Source organism: Empidonax traillii, unplaced genomic scaffold, assembly GCF_003031625.1.
Source record: "Empidonax traillii isolate 1590-97213 ecotype Southwest subspecies unplaced genomic scaffold, ASM303162v1 scaffold1067:size500408, whole genome shotgun sequence".
NCBI lineage: Eukaryota > Metazoa > Chordata > Aves > Passeriformes > Tyrannidae > Empidonax > Empidonax traillii.
Window position 1 is genome coordinate 87,233 of NW_020956260.1, and position 25,820 is coordinate 113,052.

The window sequence follows — 25,820 nt, forward strand, 5'->3', positions numbered from 1 at the left end:
ATGTATACAGTCTTAGTCCCTAAAGCTTAGCTTACCTTTTCATGCTTTGTAGAGGAGCTGCACATATTGTATAATATGAAACTCTTCGAACTGACACTTTTAGCTGTCAAAACCAACTTGTGTCAATACCATTTATGTTAATCATTGTGAATGGTACTTTAAGAACACTTTTATTTCCAAACCAACACATAAATTCTTACACTTTTTGTTCCACACACTAAGGGAAATTCATGCCTACTTGTTGAGTAATGAGATTTATCAGTTTGCTCTTCATAATTTGATACTGAGAATACACAACTGGTGCTATTTTTTCTGCTTGTTAAACAAGTCTTCGTTAGTGTTGTTATTGCTGTTTGAAGTTAATACTCACATGCTAGGTAGAGGGCTCCAGGTTGGAGTTATAATTTAATATATTGTACAAGTCCAGAAAAATTGAGCGAGTTCTCTAAGTGTGAATGAATTGCAACATTAAAATTGTGGTGCAGCGGAAAACAACGTAGTAGTGGTTTGGTAGCGCTCAGAGCTGTGCTCAGTTGTGTTCAGTACTGTTTGCTGCTCATAGGCTTTCGACTTCTTTTTCATCATGTGAAGAGAGTAACTACAGTAAAACCCATGTGCTCTTGTTTTATTGGCAGGTTTCTCTCTCCTTTTCAGAACCTGTTTCCCTCTGTACTGAGGTGTTGAGGGAACGTGAAATAACAGGGACACTTTCTGTACTGCCTGTGCAGTTTTTAAAGCCATTAGAGATGAATTTTCATCTCAGTGAGGAAGTTGTAGCAGCTCTCTGGTCATCTGTGATGAGAAGCTAAACATAAGGCAACATTAGTTGCCTTAATTGCTGTTTCATCTGCGTGCAATTTACCTTGGAGTTTTCGTGTAACATGATTAGTGTGGTTTGACTAAAGTCCCAGTGAAGCCTTGAAGATGAATGCGTAAGCTGATTTCTTCTTTTTCTTTTGTAGGTGATGGATGTGGATACACTGTTCTGGGCCCTGAAAGTGGAACTCTTGCTTCCATAAACTACCCACGGACATCTCCCAATAGCACAGTGTGTGAATGGGAAATTCGGGTAAAGCCTGGGCAGCGAGTTCAACTCAAATTCGGCGATTTTGATATTGATGACTCAGATTCTTGTCATTCCAGTTATTTAAGAGTTCACAATGGAATTGGCCCCAACAGGACAGAGATAGGTAGGAGCTTTTATAATTGGTATTTTATAATTTGGTATTTGAGAACTATAGTCTTGTCTAAAACTTGTATATACTTTTGGTACTTTTGTTACTTTTTGACAAAAACGAGATGCTAAATGCAGCGTAGATCCTATAATAATCTTTGATTCTTAAGATTATTAAAGGAAACCCCTCTGTTATGTGGGGTTTTTTTCTCAGACATTTCCCAGTTGCTTGCAAAGTCCTTGTAAGCAGTAAAGAGGAAATTGTAAAACTATAAGGATCTTCATTAAAAAAAAAGGAGTGTATTTCTATATCTATCTAATCTGAAGTGCCTTTCCTTTTATATGGATTTGCTCTGATTTGAGCTGTTTGTCTTGGTAGTATTAAAGGATGTCAGGCTTCAAAAGTGTAGTTAAAATGCCCTTCATGTTCTGACAATATTCACAGTTTAATTTTTGCTCTCTTCAGGAGAACAAATTGAATTTTATGACTAGAAGTCAGTGTTGTTTTTTTTTTTTTTCAAATAGCAATGTAATGTATCATCTGTGCCAAAGTATATGTAGGGTGTTAATACCCTTGTGGTTACTTTGCATAAAACTCAAAATGAATTGTCATTTTTCCTTCTCTGTTGTGTTATGCAGTTGTTATTATGCAGATTGATTTTATTTTCTTTCCTAAAATTTTAATTTGGAAGGAGAGATTTACCACACCAGGATTGTTTTTTTGCAACTCGAATGCCGATCCCCCTAAATAGAGTTTTTTTATAAAGAGACTAGTGGAGTGTTAGCTTTGTTAACCCTCTTTTCCAGCTGTTACCTAGGTAAGTGTGTGTGACAATAAGTATGTGCTTGGAGCTGTTGAGCCAGGCTTAGTCTAAAATAGGAAACACCGAATACCTTAAATGGCAAGGAACGTCAAGTTCTGATAAGTCTATTACTCACTTTTACAAGTGACTTAATGGGTTCGAGTAAATTTTCTACTTCATTTGTTTCTCTTGACTTTCAACTGTTCCCAGCTGGGGTAGTAGCACGGTATGTTGAGCAAATGTGTGTGTTGTTCTGCTCTTAATAAATTAAATCACAGAACAAACAGTGGTATTAATAGTGGCAGGTACAGATGATGCAGGTTGTTGAATGTTCATGTTTGAAGCAACACATGCTGGAGAGATTAAACAGTGACCTGAGTTCCCTAGAGGAAATCTGGATTTATCTTAAGTTTTTCCATTCAAGACTCCTAACATGCTCTAGCATTAAAATACTTGTATTACATGAAGTCTGAAATTCAGTCATACCTATTTTAACCTGAAATGACTTAAAAATTGTCTGATTCAATTGAAAAATAAATTGTTAGTGGATTACTTCATTGATAAACAGAGAGGGTTTCTAATGAAGCTTTTAAAGTGCTAGTGCTTATTCCAAACCTCTTGAATATTTATCAAGAAATCAAATGAAGATTCAAATACTTGCTGTTAAGTTTGTCTCTAGTGTGAAATTTAGAGGTGTTTTTTATTACATTTCGTTACAGTCTGATCACTGTGCATCTGCAGTCAGATGTACTTAAGACACAGGAATTCCCTCTCCTGGTGTGATGGTGCTGCACAAAAACACTGGGGTCTTTCAATGCATAAGTACAGACAAAATTGTAATATTCCATCTTCTGCACATACAGTTGACAGAGGCGTCACTGCAGTCATGTTTTGTCCATTTCTAGTCGTTTTTAAAAAGACTGATGAAAATCTGGCAAGAGGCCAGGGAGGAGTTGGAAAAGGATTTATAGTCTCAAAACTATGTCTTGCTTTGAATCATAAGGTGCATCAGTCTACAGTTTGTCAAAGGCTGTATGTCCATGGTGCAGGCAGCACTGGATAGTTTATCTAAGCGACATTTAGATGTCTGGCACTGTGTATTTGCCTGAACAAGGGGATAAATGGTTCTTTGAGGACAGTCTGACCTACACTGAGAGGAGTCTCATGCTGGTCAGTCATGTAACAAGATCCAGTGGCTGGAAACAAAACTTATTATAAGGAAAGCAAATGGAATGATAAGCAGTGTCATCTACTGCTGGTGATCATCCAGTTCAGTTATCCACAGCAGAATATTAAATAGGATTATAGATGGTTTTTACAATATCGAACGATCAAGGGAGCCTATAGAACAGATGATTTTTTTTTTTTTTAACAGGTTAATGAACTGGTCAGTATCTTTATTAAATTTTCTAGTTAGTGGGACTGGAGAATTCCATATTGACTTGAGTCTGTTTAGCAGCCATTCATCCAGTAATGTTATTTGGTAGCAATTCTAAAACTTCATGGGGCAGATATTGTCTACATCTGTGTATTCCAGCACCTTTATTTAAATTGTGTTATTTTTGTTCACTTTGTATGGGAAGAGAAGTATCCAGGTACATGTTATGTTTTTTAGGTGCAGCAGTACAGAAAGTGAACCGATTAGCAGGTTACATTAACGGTACTCACACATGCTTGTATGTTATTGCTGAAATGTAGTGAATCATGCCTGCTGTTATCCAAAACTGAGAGAAGGAGTTGACAGAAACTGTGGAAAAGTTGACAAGGAAGAAGTGCCCCAGCAACTGAGGGAAGAGGAAGTCTATTTTCTCATTTGCTTCTCATTTGCTTCTGAAGATGCTTCTCATTGCCCTAACTTTTTCTTAACATGTTCTTTGAAGTACTGACTGGGAAGGTTAGGGATGGTTAGAGGTGAATGGGATAAGGTCACGTTTATCTGCAAGTGTTAAGAGATTCTCACCTGTTGACAGTGACAAAATAAATGTGGTACTCATAGTCTGCCATTAAATGGACACTAACAGCATTATTTAGTGTCATGTACATGTATTTAATTTTGAATATACGTCAGAAATAATGTGAGCTTAAGCTGCAAGTGAATTAAGGTTCTGCAGATGAAAAAAGATGCTTATTACCTATGTTGGTTTGGGTCAGTCTTTGTTCTCCCTCTTCTCTCCATAGGAAAATACTGTGGGTTTGACTTTCAGATGGATGGTTTAATTACTTCAAAAAGTAACGAGGTCACAGTACAGTTTATGAGCGGGATTCACGCTTCTGGACGTGGATTTCTTGCAGCTTATTCAACCACTGACAAATCAGGTATTTATAATTATTTTGCAATTTTTCTTTGCTGGAAAAATTAGGGCTGTCTAGTAAAATCACGGAACTAATTTATTTATTCCTACATTCCCACAAATTAACTTCTAAAAATTTAATACACTCTTGCTGATACTTCTTTGTAGGAAATTGGACTGCCAGTTACTTAAAAGTTGCTGTAGTTTTAAAGAGATGGTATCATAGCTTGCTTTGAATAGCAGAGGAAGAATGTCAGTTGTCTGTTACAAATGAAAGAACTCCTTCAGATTAAGGATAAAATGCATTTTTTCAGCTAGTAGTCAAAGTGGCAGATAATTATCAGGTTTTCCTATCAAATGGTTTATATTTTATACAGACTAACCTCATGGAAAATTTTATTTCAGTAGCAGTATCCTGTAACTCCCTCAACTCTCTAATTACATAATCTGCTGACTACTTTTTAGTCTTTTTGCCACTTAACTGTTTTTTGCCATGTTTTTGGTTACTCTAACCCTCTGAAAGAGGGTGATGTATTTGTTTTGCATCTCCTTCCACTCACTGTAAAGGTGAGTGACCTATGTGGTCCATGAGGAAATGAAGGATTACAAGCAACTGCTTCAGAAGGCAAAAGACTTGAAAAAACCCTCTCTGGAAATGATTCTAAAAAGAGCAGATGAAGACTTTCAGTTTTTAATTTTGTAGGGTTTTTGTTGGTTTTCTCTCTGTATTTTGGACTGTGTGTGCTGATACACAGTAGGCACAAACATGAAATTTGAAATACGAGTCAAGGATGCCAATAACATGGCACACTAATATTTGTTCCTTGTAGTGCTTGGGTTCAGCACCACAGAAGTGTTAAATGCTGAAAACACAGGGCTCTTTAGGTAGATTATTGATTTAATTTTATGAAAAGAGCATATGTTTGTGTCTCTGAATTATCTTGGGTTCTCTAAAGTATGGCTATAAACGAAAATTAAACTGTACAGAAGATGAATTTTTGTAATATGTCTCATGTCACATTCTCAGTAGATTTTCCAGTTACTTAGACAAATTAGCAAGGTTCTACTGTAATACAAGATCTGTTGTAAGAAATTTAGTAGGAGCATGGTTTCTTCATTCTGAGACTTTTGGTGAAGCCTCAGGGTTCAAATGTATATTTTCATGCACTTTAAAAAGCATACTCAAACTTACTGTCTTTATTATCCTCTTGACCTGACATTTTCTCTTTCCAGACTTAATTACCTGTTTAGACAATGCAAGTCACTTTTCCGAACCAGAATTCAAGTAAGACTGATTTTTACCTGTTTCCACCCAATCTCTTTAATAAAGTAATTGTAGTGTTTCTGCTTCACTGTTACTCGTATCTGACTGCAGCTTGGAAATTGGCCGTCCAGAGAACTTGAGAAGCAATTAGGGTTAGAGTTGAATAATTTTAACATTTGCACTCCTGCTTCCTCCCTCTCTCCCGTTTTTGTTATTTACATGCAGTATACAGTAGAACCTCGTTAATTTGCACTAACACATAGGAGCTAATCTCTGATTCCCATAGAAAGAATATTACAGCAGGTAAACACCTTAAGTACTGAAATTCATATTACAGTTACCTAAGGAGCACTAAATGATGAAATGTGTTGAAAATTACAAACCCATTTCACAGTTTGGTGTGCGTTAATGAGGTTCTGTGGAGACATAGAATGCTGTACCTTCTGATGGGGGAAACATTTGTTATTTCCCTATTTTCTCCTTTTCCCTTTGCATCTAAAGGACAGTGTTTAAAGCTGCAGACTGTAGTGAAGTACCTAAGCTTACTTTTTGGAGAACATAAGCCATGGCATCATGAAACATTTTGAAATGCAACCTTTGCATTTCTCTTCCATTTTCCCAAGTTCCAAAATAGGGCTATAAGTTCTGACCTTACTCAACATGTGCCAAAGTCTCTGAATCTCACTGTTTTCACGGAACCTGCAATATTGCTTCAATGTTGTTAAACTGTGGTGAAAATGTTAACAGGTTTACTCCACTTCACTTTTAAATCTTGCAGATGTAATAATTTTCATGTTTGCCATATAAAAGGGCCCTGGAACATGAACATAGGCTGGCTCCAGAGGTGCAAGTATCTTGCCTCTTGCTTTTCATTCAGTTAGGATATATCCTTACATAGTGATATATGAATAACAGTGTACAGTGGATAAAAAACATAGTTACTATGTTATAACATTAAAAGAGTGGTAGGTGTATGTATATCTTGACTTGATATTTTGTTCTCTTCCAGTAAGTATTGTCCAGCTGGATGTGTGATTCCTTTTGCTGATATTTCAGGCACTATTCCCCATGGATACCGAGATGTAAGTAAAAATAGCATGGGCTCAAGTGAATTTGGGTAAAACACACAATGTACAATACAAGTCAGCTTGAGTTGTTCATGTTAGTTCTGCTTCCTGGATGCTGGAATTTATATCTCCTAAAAGTAAATAACACGGGATTCAGGTTTTGGTACTGCTGCTAAATGACAGGTGCTTCAGATGCTGCCACCTCCAAGAAGTGAAATAACGTAGTAGAGTCTCAAAATGATTTTGTAAGGGCTGGAGAGAAGGGGGGATCAATCAAAATATTGTTTTCTATTTCCTGTTTTGGTTTTGTTGACTTTCTCAGTCTGGGAAGTTCATATTTATGATGAAAGAATCAGTGAATGATGTCCTCCTGGTTTTTGACATTGTAATGCCTCTCTCAACAGGGTCTCAGTGGTTATCTTAAGTTTTATTACAACTGGAGAGATGAAATACTGTTTATGCTCAGCAGCTATAAAATAATTTGCAAAATGAAGTTAATACTCTTAAGATTAGTAGTTCTGTAAAATGGAAATTAGAATCTTTAATAATGTGTTGTTAACTTAAAACACTACAAAACCCTGTATAGTGTTTTTCTAATGTAAGATTTTGCAGCTGAATTAACAAACTTGCCATAGGACTGGAGGGTGTTTCTTTTGTTTTTTTTTAGGTGATTATAATTTTGCTAGCAATCTAGTAACAAGTACATGAAATCTCTTTGTTTTTTTAAAAAGCCCTTTAATAAGCCATTAGATCTAGCACAGAGGAAAGACAATTTAAAAATGTCAGCATTCAAATATTTTAGTATTAAATATGACCCTAAAGTGTGCCTGTCTGATTTTCTTTTCTCAAATATGTGTAAATCCTAGGCTACATGCTTAAACAATCACCCACATGTAAAAATGTCACCAAAAGGTAACTGTTACATATTCTGGTCCAGTGAGTCCTCACTAAATGGCTGTGAGATAATTTTTGTAGCTGGTAACAAGATGAAGTTGATTCTCTGCCTAACATATTTGTAGCATCTGTAGGAGTCCTGCTTGCTGGGAGATTTTTGCCAAAATCTGGAAAAATCGTTTTCTGTGGAGAAAAAAGGAACCTTTAGGAAATAAATGCCTTGTAACTTTCTTTTGTCACTTTCTTTCTTTATTGCTCTGAGTATAAAGGCAGAGAATTTCCCAGAAGTCAAGCTATGTGCAAAGAACTCACATGGTCCAGCACTTTGGGCCAAGTGTCAACCTCAGGTAGAGGTTTCTCGTGCATCTCTTTCAATGTACAGCAACTGCTTTAAAAAATACTCTAAATCTTGATTCTTTTCTATGTCACTCTGTTATGGACTGTCCTTGAGAGCTTGGAGCTCTCATTGCTGACATCTTCTGGTGGGCACAGAGGAGAGAGCTGCATCTGCTGCAGAACGCCATGTTCATACTTTCAATGGAAATGGGACCGTGTTGATCCCAGCCCTGTTGGATTTGAGAGTGTGATGGTTCGGACTTGGCTCTCTGCCAAATGCCCAGTCCTCCAGTAGTAGTCCTCCTCCAGTAGTAGTCCTTTTCTTCTCTTTTCTTATTTTCCCTAGGGTAAAGGAAAAAAAACTATAGAAATTGAAGAACTTGAAAATCAAGCTAGCTATATAAAAAAAATATATATTTTGTGTATATTACAGTTAAGATGCTATGTACACAGTAAAAGGGAATCCAAACACTCTCCGAAGGGATAGGGAAAGGGGAAAAGGAACAAAAGGGAACAAAAAAAAGACACCAAGCAGATATACGTAATTATCGAGAATTAGTAAAAAAACTAGTAAAACAAATCTTACTACGTCCCTTAGAAAAAACAGGATTGATACACATACGGCCAGTACTTCTCAAGCCTCCATGTGGCAGTTGGATGTTGCAGGATTCAGCTTTAGATAAGTGAGACTAACGCAGGGGCTCACTGTTCCCGAACTTCGCTGGAAGAGAAGAAAAAAAAGGCTTCTTCTCCCTTCTTATTTATACCTCAATTTACGTAAAAATCATATGGAATACTGGGAACACCGCCCCTTCCTTGGTTACAAACTGGTAACAAGGGAAGGCCTAGATTAAAAATACCACAGAGAGGCTGCAGAATTGCATCGTGTCTCTCATACCCCTGTGCTGCACATTGCAGGGACACCTGAGAATAACTCTGCCTGTGCCTGTTGCACTGTGTGTAGCCTCCAGAAATCTCGGGGCACATGTGGATGGGTGCCAAGCCACTGCTGCTAAGCCTTTTTTGAAACTGGACTGTCTCTCTTCTCCTGAGCACTGGAGTATTTCTCGGTCACACCCCTTTGGCCAGGAAGGATTTGCTTCCCAGCTTGGCTGGTTTTGATCCAGGAGACAGAGGCATGTTTCTCTGCTCACTCTGTGCAGTGCCTGAATTGGTTGTAATGAGTCCTACTCACTTGGCACAGCCAGCCTGCAAGCCAGGGAGGTGCCACTGTGACATTTCTTAGCAGATCCAGTCACCCAGGGAGAAAAGGCAAGAACATGATGTCCTGCAAAAATGCTTTGTATAACTGATCTCCACTGACCTGTACAATGTAGGTAATTGACTTCTTCAGTGTATTCATGTATTAGTGGTTTTATATGGATCAGAATCCTGGATGGTTAAACCATGTTTAGCCATGAGTTAAACTAAAAGATACCATCGCCTTGGCAAAAAACTACAAAATCTGCACTGCATCACTCTTAATTGTGAGAAAATAAACAAACAAACTTTCAATGTGCTTTCTATTAAAAAATTTTCTTTGTATTTACGTCTTCAATTTCTGTTGTCTAACATAATTCATTGTAGACTGAAGGCTGTCTGGCTTTTTTAGACTGTTTCACATTGGTGTTGGTTTGAGGGTATTTAGTGACAGGAGTTACGTACCAAATACATCTGGGCAGTGACACAGTGAAATGAAGGACCTTCTTTTTGTTTTCATAAATTTCATAATAAACTGTAGGTGACTCTGTTATATCTAAATAACAGAGATAACAGTTAAATTAGAGCAGTATCTTCATGTAATAATAACAAAGGCTATAACGGGATAGTGTAGCCTTTACAAAATATGGTGTGGTATTTAATTTATTTACTTTGTAGTATTAACTTTTTCTTTCCCCCCCCTCTTCAAGTCGTCATCACTTTGTATGGCTGGTGTTCACGCAGGCGTTGTGTCAAATACTCTGGGTGGCCAAATTAACGTTGTGATCAGCAAGGGCATTCCCTACTATGAAGGCTCCTTGGCTAACAATGTCACCTCAAAAGTGTAAGTGTACTTCCTGTATTTTCCTTATCTTTGGCACCTTAGATCTTGGTAGTGTCTCACTGTAGGGTTAATTTCAGCTTGTGGAGCTGCCTGTTCCCCTGGCAGGTTCTGTTCTCTAAGGTTCTCACAGTGCACTTTTGCTACAGTGTCATTGTTTACCAGATATTTTTAACCTCTAGACCGTAAAGATCAATTATGCAAATTCTGCAAGGAGTTTTTACCTTCTTGAGTTTAAATTCCTATGATCTGTGGAAAAATAATAATGTAACAGCAGCTTTTTAGTTGCAGGGAAAAGAGTGCAGCTTGTATCTCAGAAGTCCTAGGAACGAAAGCAATCAGAGGAAATTGATTCTTGTTATGATTAGCTTAATACGTAAGGGAAGCATTTTGATGAAGACATGCTTTTTTGCCTGGTGTGTTTGTTTGAAAGCCTCTAACTCAGTATCTCTAGACGAGCTTTCAGTTGAAAAGGTGTTTATACTGAAAGCACTGCAACTTGGTGACAGAAAGTGCTACTTTAATCATTAGGTGTTTGTTCAGGCATATGTGCAGAGGTTTCAGTGACAAGCAGTCAGACAAGAAAAGTAAATTGAAGACAGTTTGTTTCTGTTTACCTGAGTACTGCAAAACATCTTTTGTTCTCTGCAGGGGACCTTTATCTACAAGTCTCTTCACCTTCAAGACGAGTGGTAAGTGTTATCATAGATATTACATGTTAATACTTTCATGTAGACTTTGTGAGTAGAAATAAGTGTGCAGGTGTTTTATGTCTTAATTTTTGTTCTAGTTTGTGAGACTTCTTTTGCTGTATTCCTCAGTAATGTATATTTTTGAATTGTTTTTCTATGTCAATTTGATGGTTAATCATCACTACTAGATTTAGAGGTAAGCCTTGCTTCTCTGCAGACAGAGATTCTTTCAGGTTATATTCCTCTATTGTAGTCTAGTTTAAAGTGACTTGACTCTCATACTTTAAACACACTGCTAAAGGAGAGCTGGGCACTTAAGAGTTGCAACAACTGTACATTCTAGTTTTCTTCCAGGTTTACACCTTACACTTGCCTGGTTGTCAGTTTAGAAAGGTAGAAGAAATCTCCAAATGATTCCTCACCTTTCTCTTCCTCCTTTTATTATTTTTTTCCCCTCCCCTTTCCTTGCAGCTGAATGCTGTGTGATAAATTACTGTCTCTCTTGCTCTGGAAGGGCTGATCTTGGGCCTTGCTCTGTGTCTAAGATATGTCCCTTCATGGCTGTGACGTTTTGTTTTGTCCATGTGTGCCAGGTTGATGATTGTTATCACAAGTGTTGCCCCTTTTTGAAGCTTTACTTCTTTGTGTGTTTTTACCTTCTATCTTACCTGTTTTTCAAATAGATTAGCTGCAGTTTTCTAAATGGAAGCTAGTTTTTGTGTAAGTCACGTTGAATGCCATCTTTGAGTGGATGTTGGCAGTACTGTGAAGACAGTGGCCTTTCCATAGTGTCTTTAACTGTTTTAATAACAATATAAACCCCACAAAACCATCATGTCTGTTTTTCATAAGGATAAATTTTAAAAAAAAAAGGAGGGGAAATCATGCACATACTCCTCAAAAGTAAACATACTTTTCCTAATATAAATAAAAGTGATGCTGAATGGGGATATGAAGACAGGAATCTGATGGGCAGGGTTGTTTGGAGATGGAAATGTATACAAACAAAAACTAGAAAATACAATGCAACTAATAGTAAAATAATTTCTCTCCCAGCTCTCTGCGAGAGCTGAAAGAAGGAATTGCATGTCTGATGTCCTTATGCATGAAGAATATTAAACACAGTGATCTGGGTGGGGTTTGCTGGTGGTTTTTGTCTTTGAAAATGTGATTTGATAGTGTGTATGAAAGTAATTTAATGACCTGGAAATATGAAGAGATAGGACAAAATGCTGATCTAGAGTCTCTGGATTTCAGTGACACATGTGAGAAATTATTGAATAAGCTAGAGACAAGATGCAGGCCTAGATTAAAATCTCTGTAGTTGAGTGGCCTAGGAGTTTGCTGAAGGAAAAAGAAAACTACTGTAGTATGCTCCAGTGAGGTTAATCAGATTGTGCTGAAGGTCTTACTGTGTTTCTTCTGTAGTAGTTTGTTTCCTGACTTGGTATGAAATAGAGGAGTGTGTTATTAATGCCAGAGGTGTTGTCAGTGCAGAGGAAGATGAAACTATTCGTACAGGAAGACCTGGCTGACTTGATAGAAATTAACTGAAGAATCACAGAGCAAAAGGTAGAATTTTGGATACTTAGAGACTGAGGCATTTCTGCTTCGAACTGGCAGCGTGTTAGGTGGAAACGAGAGATGAGGGAAAGGATTCTGTTAGTAAAGTGATCCTGAGCTGTGGCAGGTGAAGTATGTCCAGTAGACACAATCAACTTTTAATGCCATCTCACAGGACATGGGCAAGGCCTTCCCTGGGATCCAGTCACATGTGGGCTCTGCCACCTGTGCCTCCCTTCAGGGATGAGTGCCCAGCCTTGGTGCAGAGAGGGGCTACAGGGGTGCTCACAGGAGAAGGGAAACTAAACTGGGTTGTTCAGCCTGCCTAACTGAAGGCAAAGATTGCTCTCTGCTGCTATTTCTGGGAAGTACACACGCGAGAGGAGAAAACTGTTGGCACTACAGAACAAAATTTAGCAAACAGCAAATGGATATCAACTAGCCATAAGGAAATTTAGCCCTGAATTTAGGAGATGTTTGTTAGCCATCAGCAGAATGCAACATGGGAAGAAACTCCTAGTAAGAATGGCGACCAAAAAAGTGCAGCTAATTTCAGGGATGCATTTGAGCTCAAGGCCAGGATTATGACATGACTTCCTACATGCTTTGGTGTTCAAATTAAATTGTGATGCTGAGGTGGGTTTAAAAAACAAGAATTTATGTGGACATAGCTTCTCCCCCAAAGCTTCTCATCTAGTGCTCTGCGTGAGTGTTGACTGAGAGAATATCCACATTACTCCAGGACAAGGCATAAATCATGGCAATCTCATTACTACGAAGTTGGGTTCCAGTATTACTGTTAGAAAGCAGAAGACTGTGTTTTGTTGATAGTGTTGTTAAGGAATAAATTTAGATGGCACTTTAATATTTGTATGTAAAGTCTTAAAATTCAAGCAGAGTAGCTTCAGTTTTCATTTTCAGTCCTCACCTTTTCTGTTGTTCAGGTTGTTACGGGACACTGGGGATGGAATCTGGGGTAATCTCTGATTCCCACATCACTTCATCGTCTGTTCTTGAGTGGCCTAACCAAACAGGACAAGTAAACATTTGGAAACCTGAGAATGCCAGACTAAAAAGGGTTGGTCCTCCTTGGGCTGCTCTTATCAGTGATGAACATCAGTGGTTGCAGATTGATTTGAATAAAGAAAAGAAAATAACAGGTAAGTGAATCTGATGTGGTTTTTCAGCAGCATTCAAAAAATTTGGTTACTGACTTCCTTTTTCTCAGTGCTGAGTCTTAGGATAAATGACCATTACAGCAAATTTGGAGGAGCCTGGAGCTGAATAGGTGTAGTTTCATAGTAGAAGACAGCTCTTCCATCAGAATTTGATGAAATTTTTTCTGTGGTTTTACTGGATCCTTAATGCTTCTCTTACCCTGCTAATTGTCTCCTTGGAGGTGCAAATCGAAATCCAGTCAGCTCAGTCCACTGGTACCTCTGATGCACTTATGCTTCTAGGTTTTCCCTAGTGCCTGTCAGGGCCACAGTGAATCCAACAGTAGAGACAGGAGTAGTTGCAGTGCAATGTGAGATAAGCAGCAGACAGAGTAAACCAGCTGGCAGCCTCCTTTTCACCTCCTTGCCTCACATGGAACTTGGGCTGGGAATTGGGGATTGCAGCCCCTCAGCAGTCTGCGCCTTCCCTCAGCAAATGGGCCAAACTGCAGGCTGATGCAGCCAGGCACTGCTCCTTCACAGAAATGGTGATTTTAGTAGCTGTTTATTTGGAGAGACATCTGGAGGTGCTGTTTCCCAGCCTGCTGTGGCTGGTTTTCTTCACGTTCTGGGAGCTGAGGTCTCTTGCTCGTGGTTACTGATTCCTGTTGATTGCAGCGCTGCCCATTCTGAGCAGTGAAGCACTGAGGCATCAGCATTTTGGGTTTAACCTCGAGGGTGGCAGTGCAGCTGCTGTATGCTTGGTGCTGATGTTAGCGTTTTCTGTTTTGTGTTAATTGTTCAAAGGTGATTCACTGTTGATAATGGGCATGTTTGTCATCTGACTTAAATAAAAAATAATTTTGTTTTAGGTAGAGTGCTTCATAGAGTCCTGGGCTTTAAGGCTGTTGTGAAACATTCTCCTTTGATTAGTTTGGGTTTGTCTCTCTCAAATGCATGAGTTGGTCTCTGTAACCTCAGCTGCACACCCTGCTATCAGCAGCTTGGCTTCCTGTCATTAAACAACTCTGGTTTACCAGCAGCCTTTGTTATTACCTCCCTGGGGACTATTTGGATGTTACGTGACTCCTCTAATTCCTGTGCTAATAAGCTTTTACAAAACAGCTGTCCTGTGTGAGTTGTTCTGCAGCACTGAAGCATCAGCTGTAGGAATCTACAGTTCTTTCAGTGGTGTTTTTGGATTGGCAGTACAAGAGCAGGGAAGAGCAGTGCTGTCTCAGCAGCTGTCTCTCAGAAGGAGACAGGAGTGGGCTGTGGTCAAATGCACGGGCCATTTCCATCAAGAAATGAGGGAAGAGTGCTTAGTAAGGTTATATAATGAAAATTAAAATACAAAAGTAAGTAAAATGATTGTTAAGTTACAGCCACTGTAGAAGTTTCAGACTCTAGCACCTTGGAGCTGGATAAACTTCTTGAAATTAACTGGACTAGTGAAGACTCCAGACTATCTTAAATCTGGATTCAAAAGCTGATCTGTTTATTTTTCAAACTGGTGACAGATTTTTTGTCTTAACTCGGCACCTTCATTTTCACAGGCATTATAACTACTGGATCAACTTTAGCAGAGTACTACTATTACGTCTCAGCCTACAGAATTTTATACAGTGATGATGCACAGAAGTGGACAGTGTACAGAGAACCTGGCATGGATAAAGATAAGGTAAAAATACCACATGCTTTCTAGGTATGTTCTGTGGAAATTTCACAATTGTAAATACAGCTAATATTGGTAAGGTGAGGCAACATTAAATAATTTTCCTTTCCAGTGTTATTTCAGATCATAAACAGCAGATATGCAGAAGAAAATGTGACAATTTGCAAATACTTTAAGATTTGAAAAGTTCTGAAATTCAGATATTGTTTTTATTACTATTTGGGGTGGGAATATTCCATAAGAGAAACTTCCAGTAGTGGTAGGCTGTTTGGTACTGTGTCACTTCACAAGAATAATCATATTTCTTTCAAAATAGGTTGTTTCAAAATTAAGGTTTACTTTCTTATCCTCTTTTGGTTAAAGAATAAATATTAGGAATTGTATAATTTTTCATCTTTTATAATGTTTCTGTCCAACTTTTTTACCAAATACTGTTAAGTTTCTTATTTAAGAGAACAGCCCTTGCAGAGGGGAGTTTTCTTAAAAAATTAACTTGTATGTTCAGATTGTGAAGGCTTTGCCACACCTAACCTTAGTGGCAAAATAATCTTACTTTCCCTGCGTTTACAGCTTTGCACTATTTAATAGACAGTAAAAATGAGAAGATCCATGTCCAACATAGTCTTTCCAGTGGTTGAGATCAGATCATTTGAAACAAATTATGAGATTCTTGGTAACCTGACTAGAACTAGAATTTTCTTTTTCTTAAAATTCTTGGATGTAAATGGTCACTCTTTAGTTGTACTTGGTTTTCTTCTTTTTATTCCGGGTAGTTTGAAGTTTATACCTTGTTCCAAAGTAGGATGCAGCATCCTGTTGATGAAGTAAGATATTGAAGTTTGTTAAAGAGATTTTTGAACACTGAATGTAATTGCAGTAGGACACTTTCCTGAAGGAAAGGATGAAGAATTTACTGTCGGGGCTGGTCCATCTTTTTGAGCCTACATGTGAACTAACGTGACTGTTGGTATGGAGTATTCAAGAAAAATGAAAAATATTTAAAAATTCAGCATATTTTGTGAGTTTGGATTGCCCTCTTCTGGCCATGAAATAAAATCTCAGCTACTGAGCTGCCTGAATTTAGGCTTCAGGGTTAGTTTGATAATCTTCCTAGGAAACCTTTGCAGCTGTTGCCTTGGAATTTGAACATGTTGTTTCTCTTGCATGTTCATGAAATTAAACAAATTGTGGAGCTTGAAACTACAGGCAATACATCTTTTTTTGCACTCTTTGTGTCATTAGGCACAGTGCTTGAAGAACCAGATGTACCCAGGGAGTGCCTGCTGTGGTTAAATGACAGAAAAAATGGTTGACTATGGTTCAAAATAACAGATTTGTCCTCTCTGTGCCATCACCTTATTTGATTCCAACTCCGCATATTCTGTGATTCTGTGATAGAGCCTTGCTTTTGGATGCATATGCTTGCAGGCTTCTCCCTTTGATTGAGCCTTCTGTAATTACACTCCAAAATGACTGGGAGATGATATTCCCCATTTTTTGGGGGATGTTTGAAATTCCAAACGTTTTTCAGGGGACTAGAAGCTTTTCCAAGGCTTTCCTGTAGTCCTCTTTGCAAATAGCTTCTAGAGATCTGGCAGTACTCAAGAAAAACTTTTCCTAAACTTTTGTATATGAAAAAAGTAAAATGCTTGAAAAATGCTTGAATTGAGGAAAATGACAAATCAGAGTTGCATGTTGGAAAATTTTGTTTGACAGCACAGAGGGAAATGGAGAGAGTTTGATAATAAATGGAATATGATTTCTCATCAAAAAAACTTGCACTGTATTGAGCTCAGACCAAAACTTTTGTGCAAAAATTAGAGTAACAAAGAATACAGAGCTGCAGGTAAAGTTCTGTTATGACACTGGACATCAAAATCTTGGCTAATAAAAACCTGGAGTAAAGAACCACTTTGCTGTTTATCTTTCTTGAAGGTAATAGTCATTACCAGTTCTTCTTGTCTTTGCTGTTACTTGCTCAGCCTCAGAAACCTGATGTGAGACTTAATTTTCAGTGCTGGACATCTGTGTCCTTAATCTGTAACTTCTGCATGTGTTGCTTGGGTAGCCAGATGCAACTTGTACTTTCTTGTATTAATGGGCATTGGCAGGCACAGCACAAATAAGGACAGTTACAGCAGTTTGGGCTGGGCACATCCCCTTAAGAAGTCACCTCTTTATTTTGCTTCTCATTTGCATCTTTACCAAAACAAGTAATTCTTTGGTGAAGTGTGTAGCTACAAATCTGTCAGCTTGAAAAGAAAAAAAAAAAAAAAAGCCCTTGTTTAGGGGAAAAGTGGCTGTAAATTGGAACACAGTCTTCCGTGGACACACGGACTGTGACTACTTTGTATTATTCATTTATTTCCAAAATAACACCATAAACTTATCCCAGCATTTAATCTGTCTCCATTCATTGCTACTAAAATAGATTTAAGAACAATAAGCTTAAATTCAGAGCAGGACAGATATCACTGAGAGCTACGTGCTTGTCCAGCTGTGCTGCAGGGAAGAACAGAGACTGCTTCCTCAAGGGAAATACTTTGTGTTTGCCAGCCTGGATTTTTAGTATCCTGAATGGCTTAGCAGTTTTAGTCTGTTAGTGTCACGTGGATACATAGAAACAAAAATGCTGGTTATTAAAGATGTAGAAAAAACAGTGCACTCAAACATGAAGTACTGCATTTAAATTACTGAGTGATTTATTTTTCCATGGCTAACTAAATTGACTGATGTGTCTGTTTGGTCAATCGGTGCTTTCAAACATGACTTGACTGCTCTTGACTGCTCCATTTTATGCAGACACATCAGCTGTTACACTGTGTGAGCACTTATCCCTAAGAATTCCAGGGTGCTTTATTGTTTACCAACTGGTGTGAGCGAGCAGATAGCTCCCTGTAATAGTTGTTTTTCAGGCAAGTCCCAAAATTCTATTCTGCATTATGTCCAATGCGATTTGCATTATGTATATCAGTGCTTTAAAAACAAAGGACTCATTTACTGTCACCTTGGTGGTGAGCTGTGTTGCAGCACCACCACTACAGAGCTGCATGTGCAGAGCCAAAGCCCAAATGCTGTGCACTAACATGGGGAGACAGCTCACTTCCTACCCAAAGACATGGTGCCAAACCAGTCTCTTAAAGGAGAGGGAGGGTTGGAGTACTGGGACAAGCTGCCCTATTGTTTTAAGCAGTTCTGGGAGTGCAAAATCTGTAGTTTACTGTGAGTTTGTCAGTGTGTTTGTACTGCATCATGCAGTGACTGAGTTCTCTCACTGGTTTTAAATTTCAAACAGACAGATTCTTTCTGTATTTGCACATTTTAATGAGTTCTTTGTGTGCAAGGATGCGTGGTGAAGGACCAGCTTGAGCTCATCCTTCACTCAAAGTCCCTTCTCTTCCAGAACCCCACAGTTCAATATGACTGAGGAGGACTTTCTGAACACAAATCCTTTACTTTACTTGTGGTTTGGCACTTGTAGACAGCAGCCACGAGAGGACAGTGTGGTTACATACTTGACTGTGCCTCCTAATGCTTTCTCATCAATGCCAGCCCCAGACAGACTGTGCTTAACTGTTATGTTAGGCTGTGTGAAGATGCTGCCTGATTGCTGCTTGCACAGTGTCACAACTGCTTGCTGTATACATGTATTTGAGGATTAGTGCAAAATACCAAAGTTAGAACTGAGTTAGAATTACTCAGTGCTGTAAACATGTGAGATGTCTTTAACAGCAGGCACTGCCTGGGGAGTATCAGTAGGATATCACATGGTACCTTTACTCTGAACTAGGTGGCTGCACACATGTACACACACCTTTTTTGTTTTATTTAGTTACATATGCAGTGGGGCCAAGTGAGTGGAGATGTGCAGGCAGCAGCGCTGTTCTGGGGTGAATTTTTAGGATCCTGCACTGCTTATTTTTCCTAAATAAAACATCAAAAATGCTTGTAGTTACTTAGTTGTTATTGCATTTGTGTAATAATAATGTTTTTCTCTCTCTCTCTTTTTTTTTTTCCTTTTTTTTTTCTTTTCTAGGTATTTCAAGGGAATACTGAATTATACCAGGAAGTTCGCAATAATTTCATTCCACCTATTATTGCACGCTTTTTTAGGATTAATCCCTTAAAATGGCACCAGAAAATTGCAATGAAAGTAGAACTGCTCGGATGTCAGTTTAGTATAGGTAAGGCAACTGAAAACTTTCATTGTGCAAGACGACAAGCAGTGAAATTATTAAGGTTGCAAATTAAATTACTAAGGTTAAAGGTTACTTTGTAGGTATATTTTCCATGAAAAAAAAAAAGTACCTTCTGGCTGCATAACCCTTCTGTACCTGATACTTCTGAATTTCTCTGGAGCATATCACACTTAACTGGAAAATACTGAATTTAGGTGTACACAAGTTGGTTTCGAAAATGGATGTTTCAAAAGACACCAGTCACTTGCTTCCCATGTTACTGATTCATGGGGGGTTTTATTTATATAACATGAACAAAAGTTTTTTAGCAAACTGTTTCAGCTGTCTTCTCCTGAAAAGGAAACATGGAAAACTAGCACTTGAGAAACCTTTTCTTATAAATTCTTTTCTTCTGAAGGTCGTGCTCCTAAAATCACTTTGCCACCACCACCACCACCACCTCAGAACAAGAATGACGAGAAGAATGCTGACTTCATTGATGACCTCATTCATTCAGTGAAGACTTCATTGCAGACAGATAAAACAACTTTCACACCTGAAATAAAGAACACAACAGTGACTCCAAGTGTAACCAAAGGTATCCACAGCAGAAGTGCTTGGGAACTCCTTATGGTGCTTTGGCATACATTAAGTCTGTTTTCTAAATTTAAATTTTCTCAACACTTAACATATTATAGCAAATTATCAATATTTTCTTCTTAATATTTACCGGTTATTAAATACACATATGATGAAAGATGTACAGTTGCATAATACTGCATCTAGAAACAAAGCCAGTCTTCCAAGTCAGATATATATGTATATACAGTGTATGTTGTATATCTAGATAATAGTTTTGTCTTCCAAAACTTGTTCAAACTGAGTTCAGCTTTTAATTCCTGAACAAGTTTTGTCAGAAGTTGCAACTTGGACTTGTCTTCTGGATTAATCAAGTGTAGCTGCTTTGTTATTGAATTAGGTAATTTCTTAGAACAAAATATTTTTGACATAGCAAATCTTTTATGGATCAGTCTTACTGACATGGAAGTGGAAGAACATTGTTATGCTTATCAAAGAAAATGGACAGAAAAGGGAGCAAGGTCACTGCTAAAGTGTCCTTTGGATTGCAGGGGACAGGATGGTCTCATATCACACACAGACCCAGCACAGGCTGATTGTGATTAACTGTTAAGGCACTGTGGCATTTACTTTTTAAAGGAGGTTCAGATTTAAATGGTTACACTAATGGATTTTATGTGTAAATAATAAAATACACGTTCTAACAGAAAAATCTTACGCTAAAGCAAATTGGTTGATTTTGATGAAAAACCTTGTAAAAACAGCAGCTGTGCATGCATGTAGAAGAGCCAGATGTTAATTGAAATTTACACTGTGGGAGCATCCAGCAGGGTAACTTAGCTGGGGAAATCTTGTGTGATAGACACTACATGTGGAAACTATGTGCTTTACCCAAGTAATTTTCATGATTTATGAGAAGCTCTTCTGTCTGACACCACTTAATTTAATGGTTTTCAGATGTGGCATTGGCAGCAGTTCTGGTTCCAGTGCTGGTGATGGTCTTCACTACTCTGATTCTTATCTTAGTTTGTGCGTGGCATTGGAGAAACCGGTAAATGAATGAAAGTGCTTTAAATGAATGTCAGTCCAGTCTGTGGGAATGAAATGCTGCATGTGTCACTGTGGGGACTGTGTGGTCTGCACTTGTGGAAGGAATGGTATTCTCTTTGAGAAAACATTCACTTCAATAGTAAGGACAGCAAAACCAGCTTTTTGTAAACTGTTTTCATTTGAAGTGCTTTTACTAAGAGCTGTTTTCTTCAGTAGCAGCAGACTGGTGATGGCAAGCCAGGTTACTAGTGCTTGTACATTAAATTTGAGGACCAGTAACAGCTAAGGTGATAGTTGATGAGAATTAATTAATGCATCTTTTGATAAGCAGAGTAGTTAAAATACCCCTTTTTCATTTTTTTTCACAGCAAGAAAAAAACAGAGGGCACATATGATCTACCTTACTGGGATCGTGCAGGTAACAAAATGGTTTTATGAAATCCTTTACTCAGCATTTGCAAAGGTTGACTGGGTGAGAGTCATGTTGTCATCTCTGTCTCTTCAGTCTGCCAGAAACTATTAAAATACCTTGTAACTTTAGGGATATGCAAATACTGATAATTGAGTTATTTACCTGCTACTACAAAATACAAGCTGTGGTGCAAAAATATTTTAAGTAGCTTAAAACACAATATATATATACGTGAAGTCTTGGATGTTTGTTTTTTAATCCATGGTTTGTTTTTTAATTCACGTGAAAGGATGGTGGAAAGGAATGAAGCAATTCCTCCCGACCAAATCAGCAGAACATGAAGAAACTCCTGTACGCTACAGCAGCAGTGAAATTAGTCACCTAAGACCAAGAGAAGTTCCAACAGTGTTGCAAACAGAGTCTGCAGGTACATTTCACTGTTGTTGAGGGCCATTTAACATATATATCACATGCTAAAAAATGTCAGGAATTTGGCAACATTTAGTTTTTTCCTGTTTTTTGGGGGGATGGTGGACAGAGGAGAAATGAATAGTTCTCTGGGTAAGCACATTTCTTAAAATGCAGGCTTTTTGAGATCTTTGAGTACCATAAAAGTATGTATTGACGTGTTGTGCTGTAGACAGACACTTGCCTAAGTCAATGCAATAACTGAAAGTTTCTTTACTTGTACTGTTCTTAAATCCCAAGAACCCCAAGGGTTGAAGAACTGGTTATATTTTCATGCACTTGAAATAATGTCATCACAGTCTCTTTATGCACAAATCTGAAATCTGGCACATGGTTCCCTACACTCTCTATATAGATTAAATCATTCTCATGCTGTGGAAAAGGAGGAGTTACTGGTAATGGCACATGTCCTTTTCCTGGTGGCCCAGGCACGAGAGGAAGATTTTTGTTCCTTTGGCTCTGCTTACAAGCTGATGGCAGAGTTGGGCAGATGTGCAGAATTACAGCTTCACTGCAGGCAGAATTGCTTTTCTCTTTTTGGCTGCTTGTCTGTTTTTACCCAGCTAGCCAGTTTTCTCACCTCCAGCTTTTGTAATGTGGATTATCTGTTGAGCTAAAACATCTCAGCTGACCACATGCAGGCTTCCCTCCTCAGAGAACAAACCCTCCACCTCAAGGACCATTCTTATTCAAAGCTAGGCAGGATAATTTCATTTAAATCTAATTTTGCAGGGAAGAACATTTCAATAAGCTTTGTTTTCAGGCAGATTTGCAGCATGGGAAGTTTCAGGAAAGTACAAACCTGAGAAACAAGGAGGTTGTGGCTATCCCAGTGGCTTTAACTGTTGGGTGGAAAGGAATTCTTTTCCAAAGCGATTGGCACTGGTGGACAGGATGGACCACTGGTTTGATCTAGGCTAATAGTAATCCCTGTGAAACTATTGACAAGTTGTATTTAATGTGATGGTGCTGTAACAAACATTCCACTAAGTGTGTTTTTATTTTGTTTTGTTGGGGCTTGCAACACAGAATATGCTCAGCCCCTGGTAGGGGGAATTGTCGGCACACTTCATCAGAGATCAACCTTCAAACCAGAGGAAGGACAAGAAGCAAGTTATGCTGATCTGGACCCTTACAACTCACCCATACAAGAAGTTTACCATGCCTATGCCGAACCACTGCCCATAACTGGACCAGAGTACGCAACTCCCATAATAATGGACATGTCCAGCCATCCCAGCACACCTCTTGGCGTTCCTTCCATTTCCACCTTCAAAGCTGCAGGGAATCAAGCTCCTCCACTGGTTGGAACTTGCAGTAAACTGTTATCTAGGACAGACAGTGCCTCATCAGCACAGGCACTGTACGACATACCAAAGGGGCAGCCGGGGCCAGGCAGCGCCGACGAACTGGTGTACCAGGTACCGCAGAGCGTGGCCCATTCCACTGGGAGCAAGGATGAACTCAGTTAGCTCACAAGTAAGATAGAGTGATGGCTTGTTTTTTAAAAGCCAGCTCCATAAAGCTGACAGTTTCATTTTTTTAAAATTCCATTGTTTTGATATTGTTAGTCTTAAATAATACAATGTTCAACCAAAAGATGTGGTATTGGAGGTCTGGGAAAACAGTAAATCTGCCTTTCCTTAAGCTGTATGTACAATTAACAGCTTGTCTCCTGCAAAACCGTGGACTTTTCTATTACTACTGTACAATTGTCTGTCAGACATGAGAGAAGAACTCTTCATGGTTAGCTTCAGTAATTCATAGATGTGAACGATAAATGGGGAGAAACAATTTAAAGTACGAAAGCCAGTCCTTTCTTCCTAATGGTACTATTTCTTGGGGGGAAAACCCCACCCCAAACCCAAAAGCTCCTAACTTTCTAAGGTCTATATGTAAGCACTACAGCTTCTAAAATTCCTTTTTCCTTATCAAATGTCTGCACAATTTTGGACTTTACCAACTAGTGTCAGGACTGATGGCAAAAATCCCATTAACTTTAAGGCATAAATCAATTTTGTGTCTGAATTACATTATTGCAGCTTTTGTTCACAGGATTAGGAATCGATCATCATCTGTCTGTTCCTCAGAAGGTTCTTGCCCTTTTGGTTAGCCTTCCAAAACTAGAAGCTGCTCTCTCTGTGTCTGTCTGCTTCATCTCCTTAAGCCACTCCGTCTTGTTCCTTCCTTGTGATCCAAGAGGCACAAATTCACCCAAGTAAACTACATGGCAACTGCTTTTTCATTTTTCCCTCCCAAGTGAAGGCTACTCTGAATATCATCTGCCTCCAAGTCGGACTTCCATGATGGTCAGTGGGCAGGAAGCATCCAGGTGTTGGAGGTGACTGAATTCAGAAAGGCCCTGCCCTGCCCTCCCCTCCCCCAGAGTTTCTATTGTTGTGTGTTCAGGTGTGAGCTTATACAAAGAAAGATCTGTATATACTTTTGTGAGTGCTTAAGGAAGCACACAAATATTCTAATGGTGCACAGTTTGTGTTACACTTGCATTTAGCACATATGGTACGTTTTAGCACAACTGACAAACTTTAGCCTTAGAGCTTTTCTTGTGATTGTTCTTATTAAAAGTATACAGGATTCCAAAACCTTTGCAAAAGGACCAGTACTGTTCCAAAGAGTGTCCATTTCAGAAGTATTTAATGCAATTTGTATCCTTTGAATGTTCCAGTGTTCTCTACTATGAAAACATTTCAGTAAGTCTTCTATTGAAGTAATGTAGACTAGTTTTAGCTAGATAATCACCAAATGAAAACAGTTTGGATGCCATATTTGCCATTTTTTATCTTGTTAGAAAAGAAAAAGCACAGGTTTCTTACCTAAGTAGTAGGGGGAAAAAAATTAAATGCTTTATTTTTATTCTGACAGCACTGTTGGGAGGATGCTGAATTAATTCATACATGTGAGACCCCTACCTATACAGTAGCCTACTTTTATGGACTTCAGTGGTTACTGTTTGTTTTTGTGATGTGATTCAAAGCCTTGTTTACTGCCCAGGTCCTTAAATAAGGTGGAGAACATTAAATCAAAAGTAAAATACTGTTTAAGAGTGGCTGCCACCATGCCTTAATACCAGTTTGGTATTCTCGCTTACCACTTGAAAATTTGTTTGCAGAGGGGCTGTGTATAAACTCTGTAATCAAATATTACTTTTGGCCTGTTCAACATCTAAAATATGTTGTTACATAGAAACACAGAATGGCCTGGGTTGGAAGAGACCTTAAAGATCATTTCATTCCAATGGCACCTCCTGCTAGACCAAGCTGGCCTTAAACACTTGGCCTTAAACACTTCCAGGGATGGGACAACCACAACTTCTTTGGGCAACCTGTTCCAGTGCCTGATTGCCCTCCCAGCAAAGAATTTCTTCCTAATGTCTAATCTAAATTTCTTCTCTTTCAGTTTGTACCCATTGCTCCTTGTCCTGTCACTACAGGTCCTGACAGAGTCCCTCTCCAGCGTCCCTGTAGCCCCATTCAGATACTGGAAGGTGCTTTGAGGTCTCTACCCAATCTCCTCCAGTTTGAACAACCCCAGCTTTCTCAGCCTGTCTTTGTAGGGGAGGTGCTCCAGTCCCCTGATCAACTTTCTCAGTGCCTCTGGCCGTGCTCCAACAGGTCCGTGTCCTTATGTTGGGAGCACCAGAGCTGGACACAGTATTCCAGGTGGGGTCCTACAAGAGCAGAGCAGAGAGGGAGAATCACCTTCCTCAACTTCCTGGCCATGATCCTTTGATGCAGCCCCAGGCTGTGTTTGAATTTCTGGTCTGTGAGCAAACACTGCCAGCTCATGTTGAGATTTTCATCAACCATCACCCCCAGGTCCTTACAGTCAAGGCTGCTCTCAATCCCTTCTCCGCCCAATGTTTAGGTGTGCCTGGGATTGCCCCAGCCCAGGTGTAGGACATTGCTTTGTTGAACTTCATGAGGTCCCACCTCTCACGCCTGCCAAGGTCCCTCTGGATGCCATCCCTTCCCTCCAGCACGTTGATTGCACCACACAGCTTGGTGTCGGCAGCAAACTTGATGAGGGTGCACTTCAATCTGTGTCACCATCAAAGATGTTTAACATGCTCTGTGCTAGCTTAAAGCCCAGTTCTACAATTTCTGATCATTCATTATCATTCTTTGAGAATGATTACTTTTTTTTAATTATTTTTTT

At 38.9% G+C, this 25,820-nt stretch overlaps 1 protein-coding gene across 1 annotated transcript in view; it reads left to right on the top strand.

The window, feature by feature from the left end:
* DCBLD2 (discoidin, CUB and LCCL domain containing 2) overlaps positions 1-24,902 on the top strand; it is a 40,609-nt gene extending 15,707 nt beyond the window's left edge. Inside the window, exons 2-15 of the mRNA XM_027904576.1 lie at positions 963-1,190; positions 4,156-4,293; positions 5,502-5,553; positions 6,542-6,614; positions 9,740-9,873; positions 10,522-10,562; positions 13,070-13,285; positions 14,839-14,963; positions 18,994-19,141; positions 19,554-19,733; positions 20,672-20,765; positions 21,133-21,182; positions 21,466-21,603; positions 22,674-24,902. Of these exons, the coding sequence (XP_027760377.1) occupies positions 963-1,190; positions 4,156-4,293; positions 5,502-5,553; positions 6,542-6,614; positions 9,740-9,873; positions 10,522-10,562; positions 13,070-13,285; positions 14,839-14,963; positions 18,994-19,141; positions 19,554-19,733; positions 20,672-20,765; positions 21,133-21,182; positions 21,466-21,603; positions 22,674-23,116 (2,060 nt within the window). The 3' untranslated portion in view covers positions 23,117-24,902. The remainder of the gene's footprint in view (positions 1-962; positions 1,191-4,155; positions 4,294-5,501; positions 5,554-6,541; positions 6,615-9,739; positions 9,874-10,521; positions 10,563-13,069; positions 13,286-14,838; positions 14,964-18,993; positions 19,142-19,553; positions 19,734-20,671; positions 20,766-21,132; positions 21,183-21,465; positions 21,604-22,673) is intronic.
* Positions 24,903-25,820: the final 918 nt, after the last annotated feature.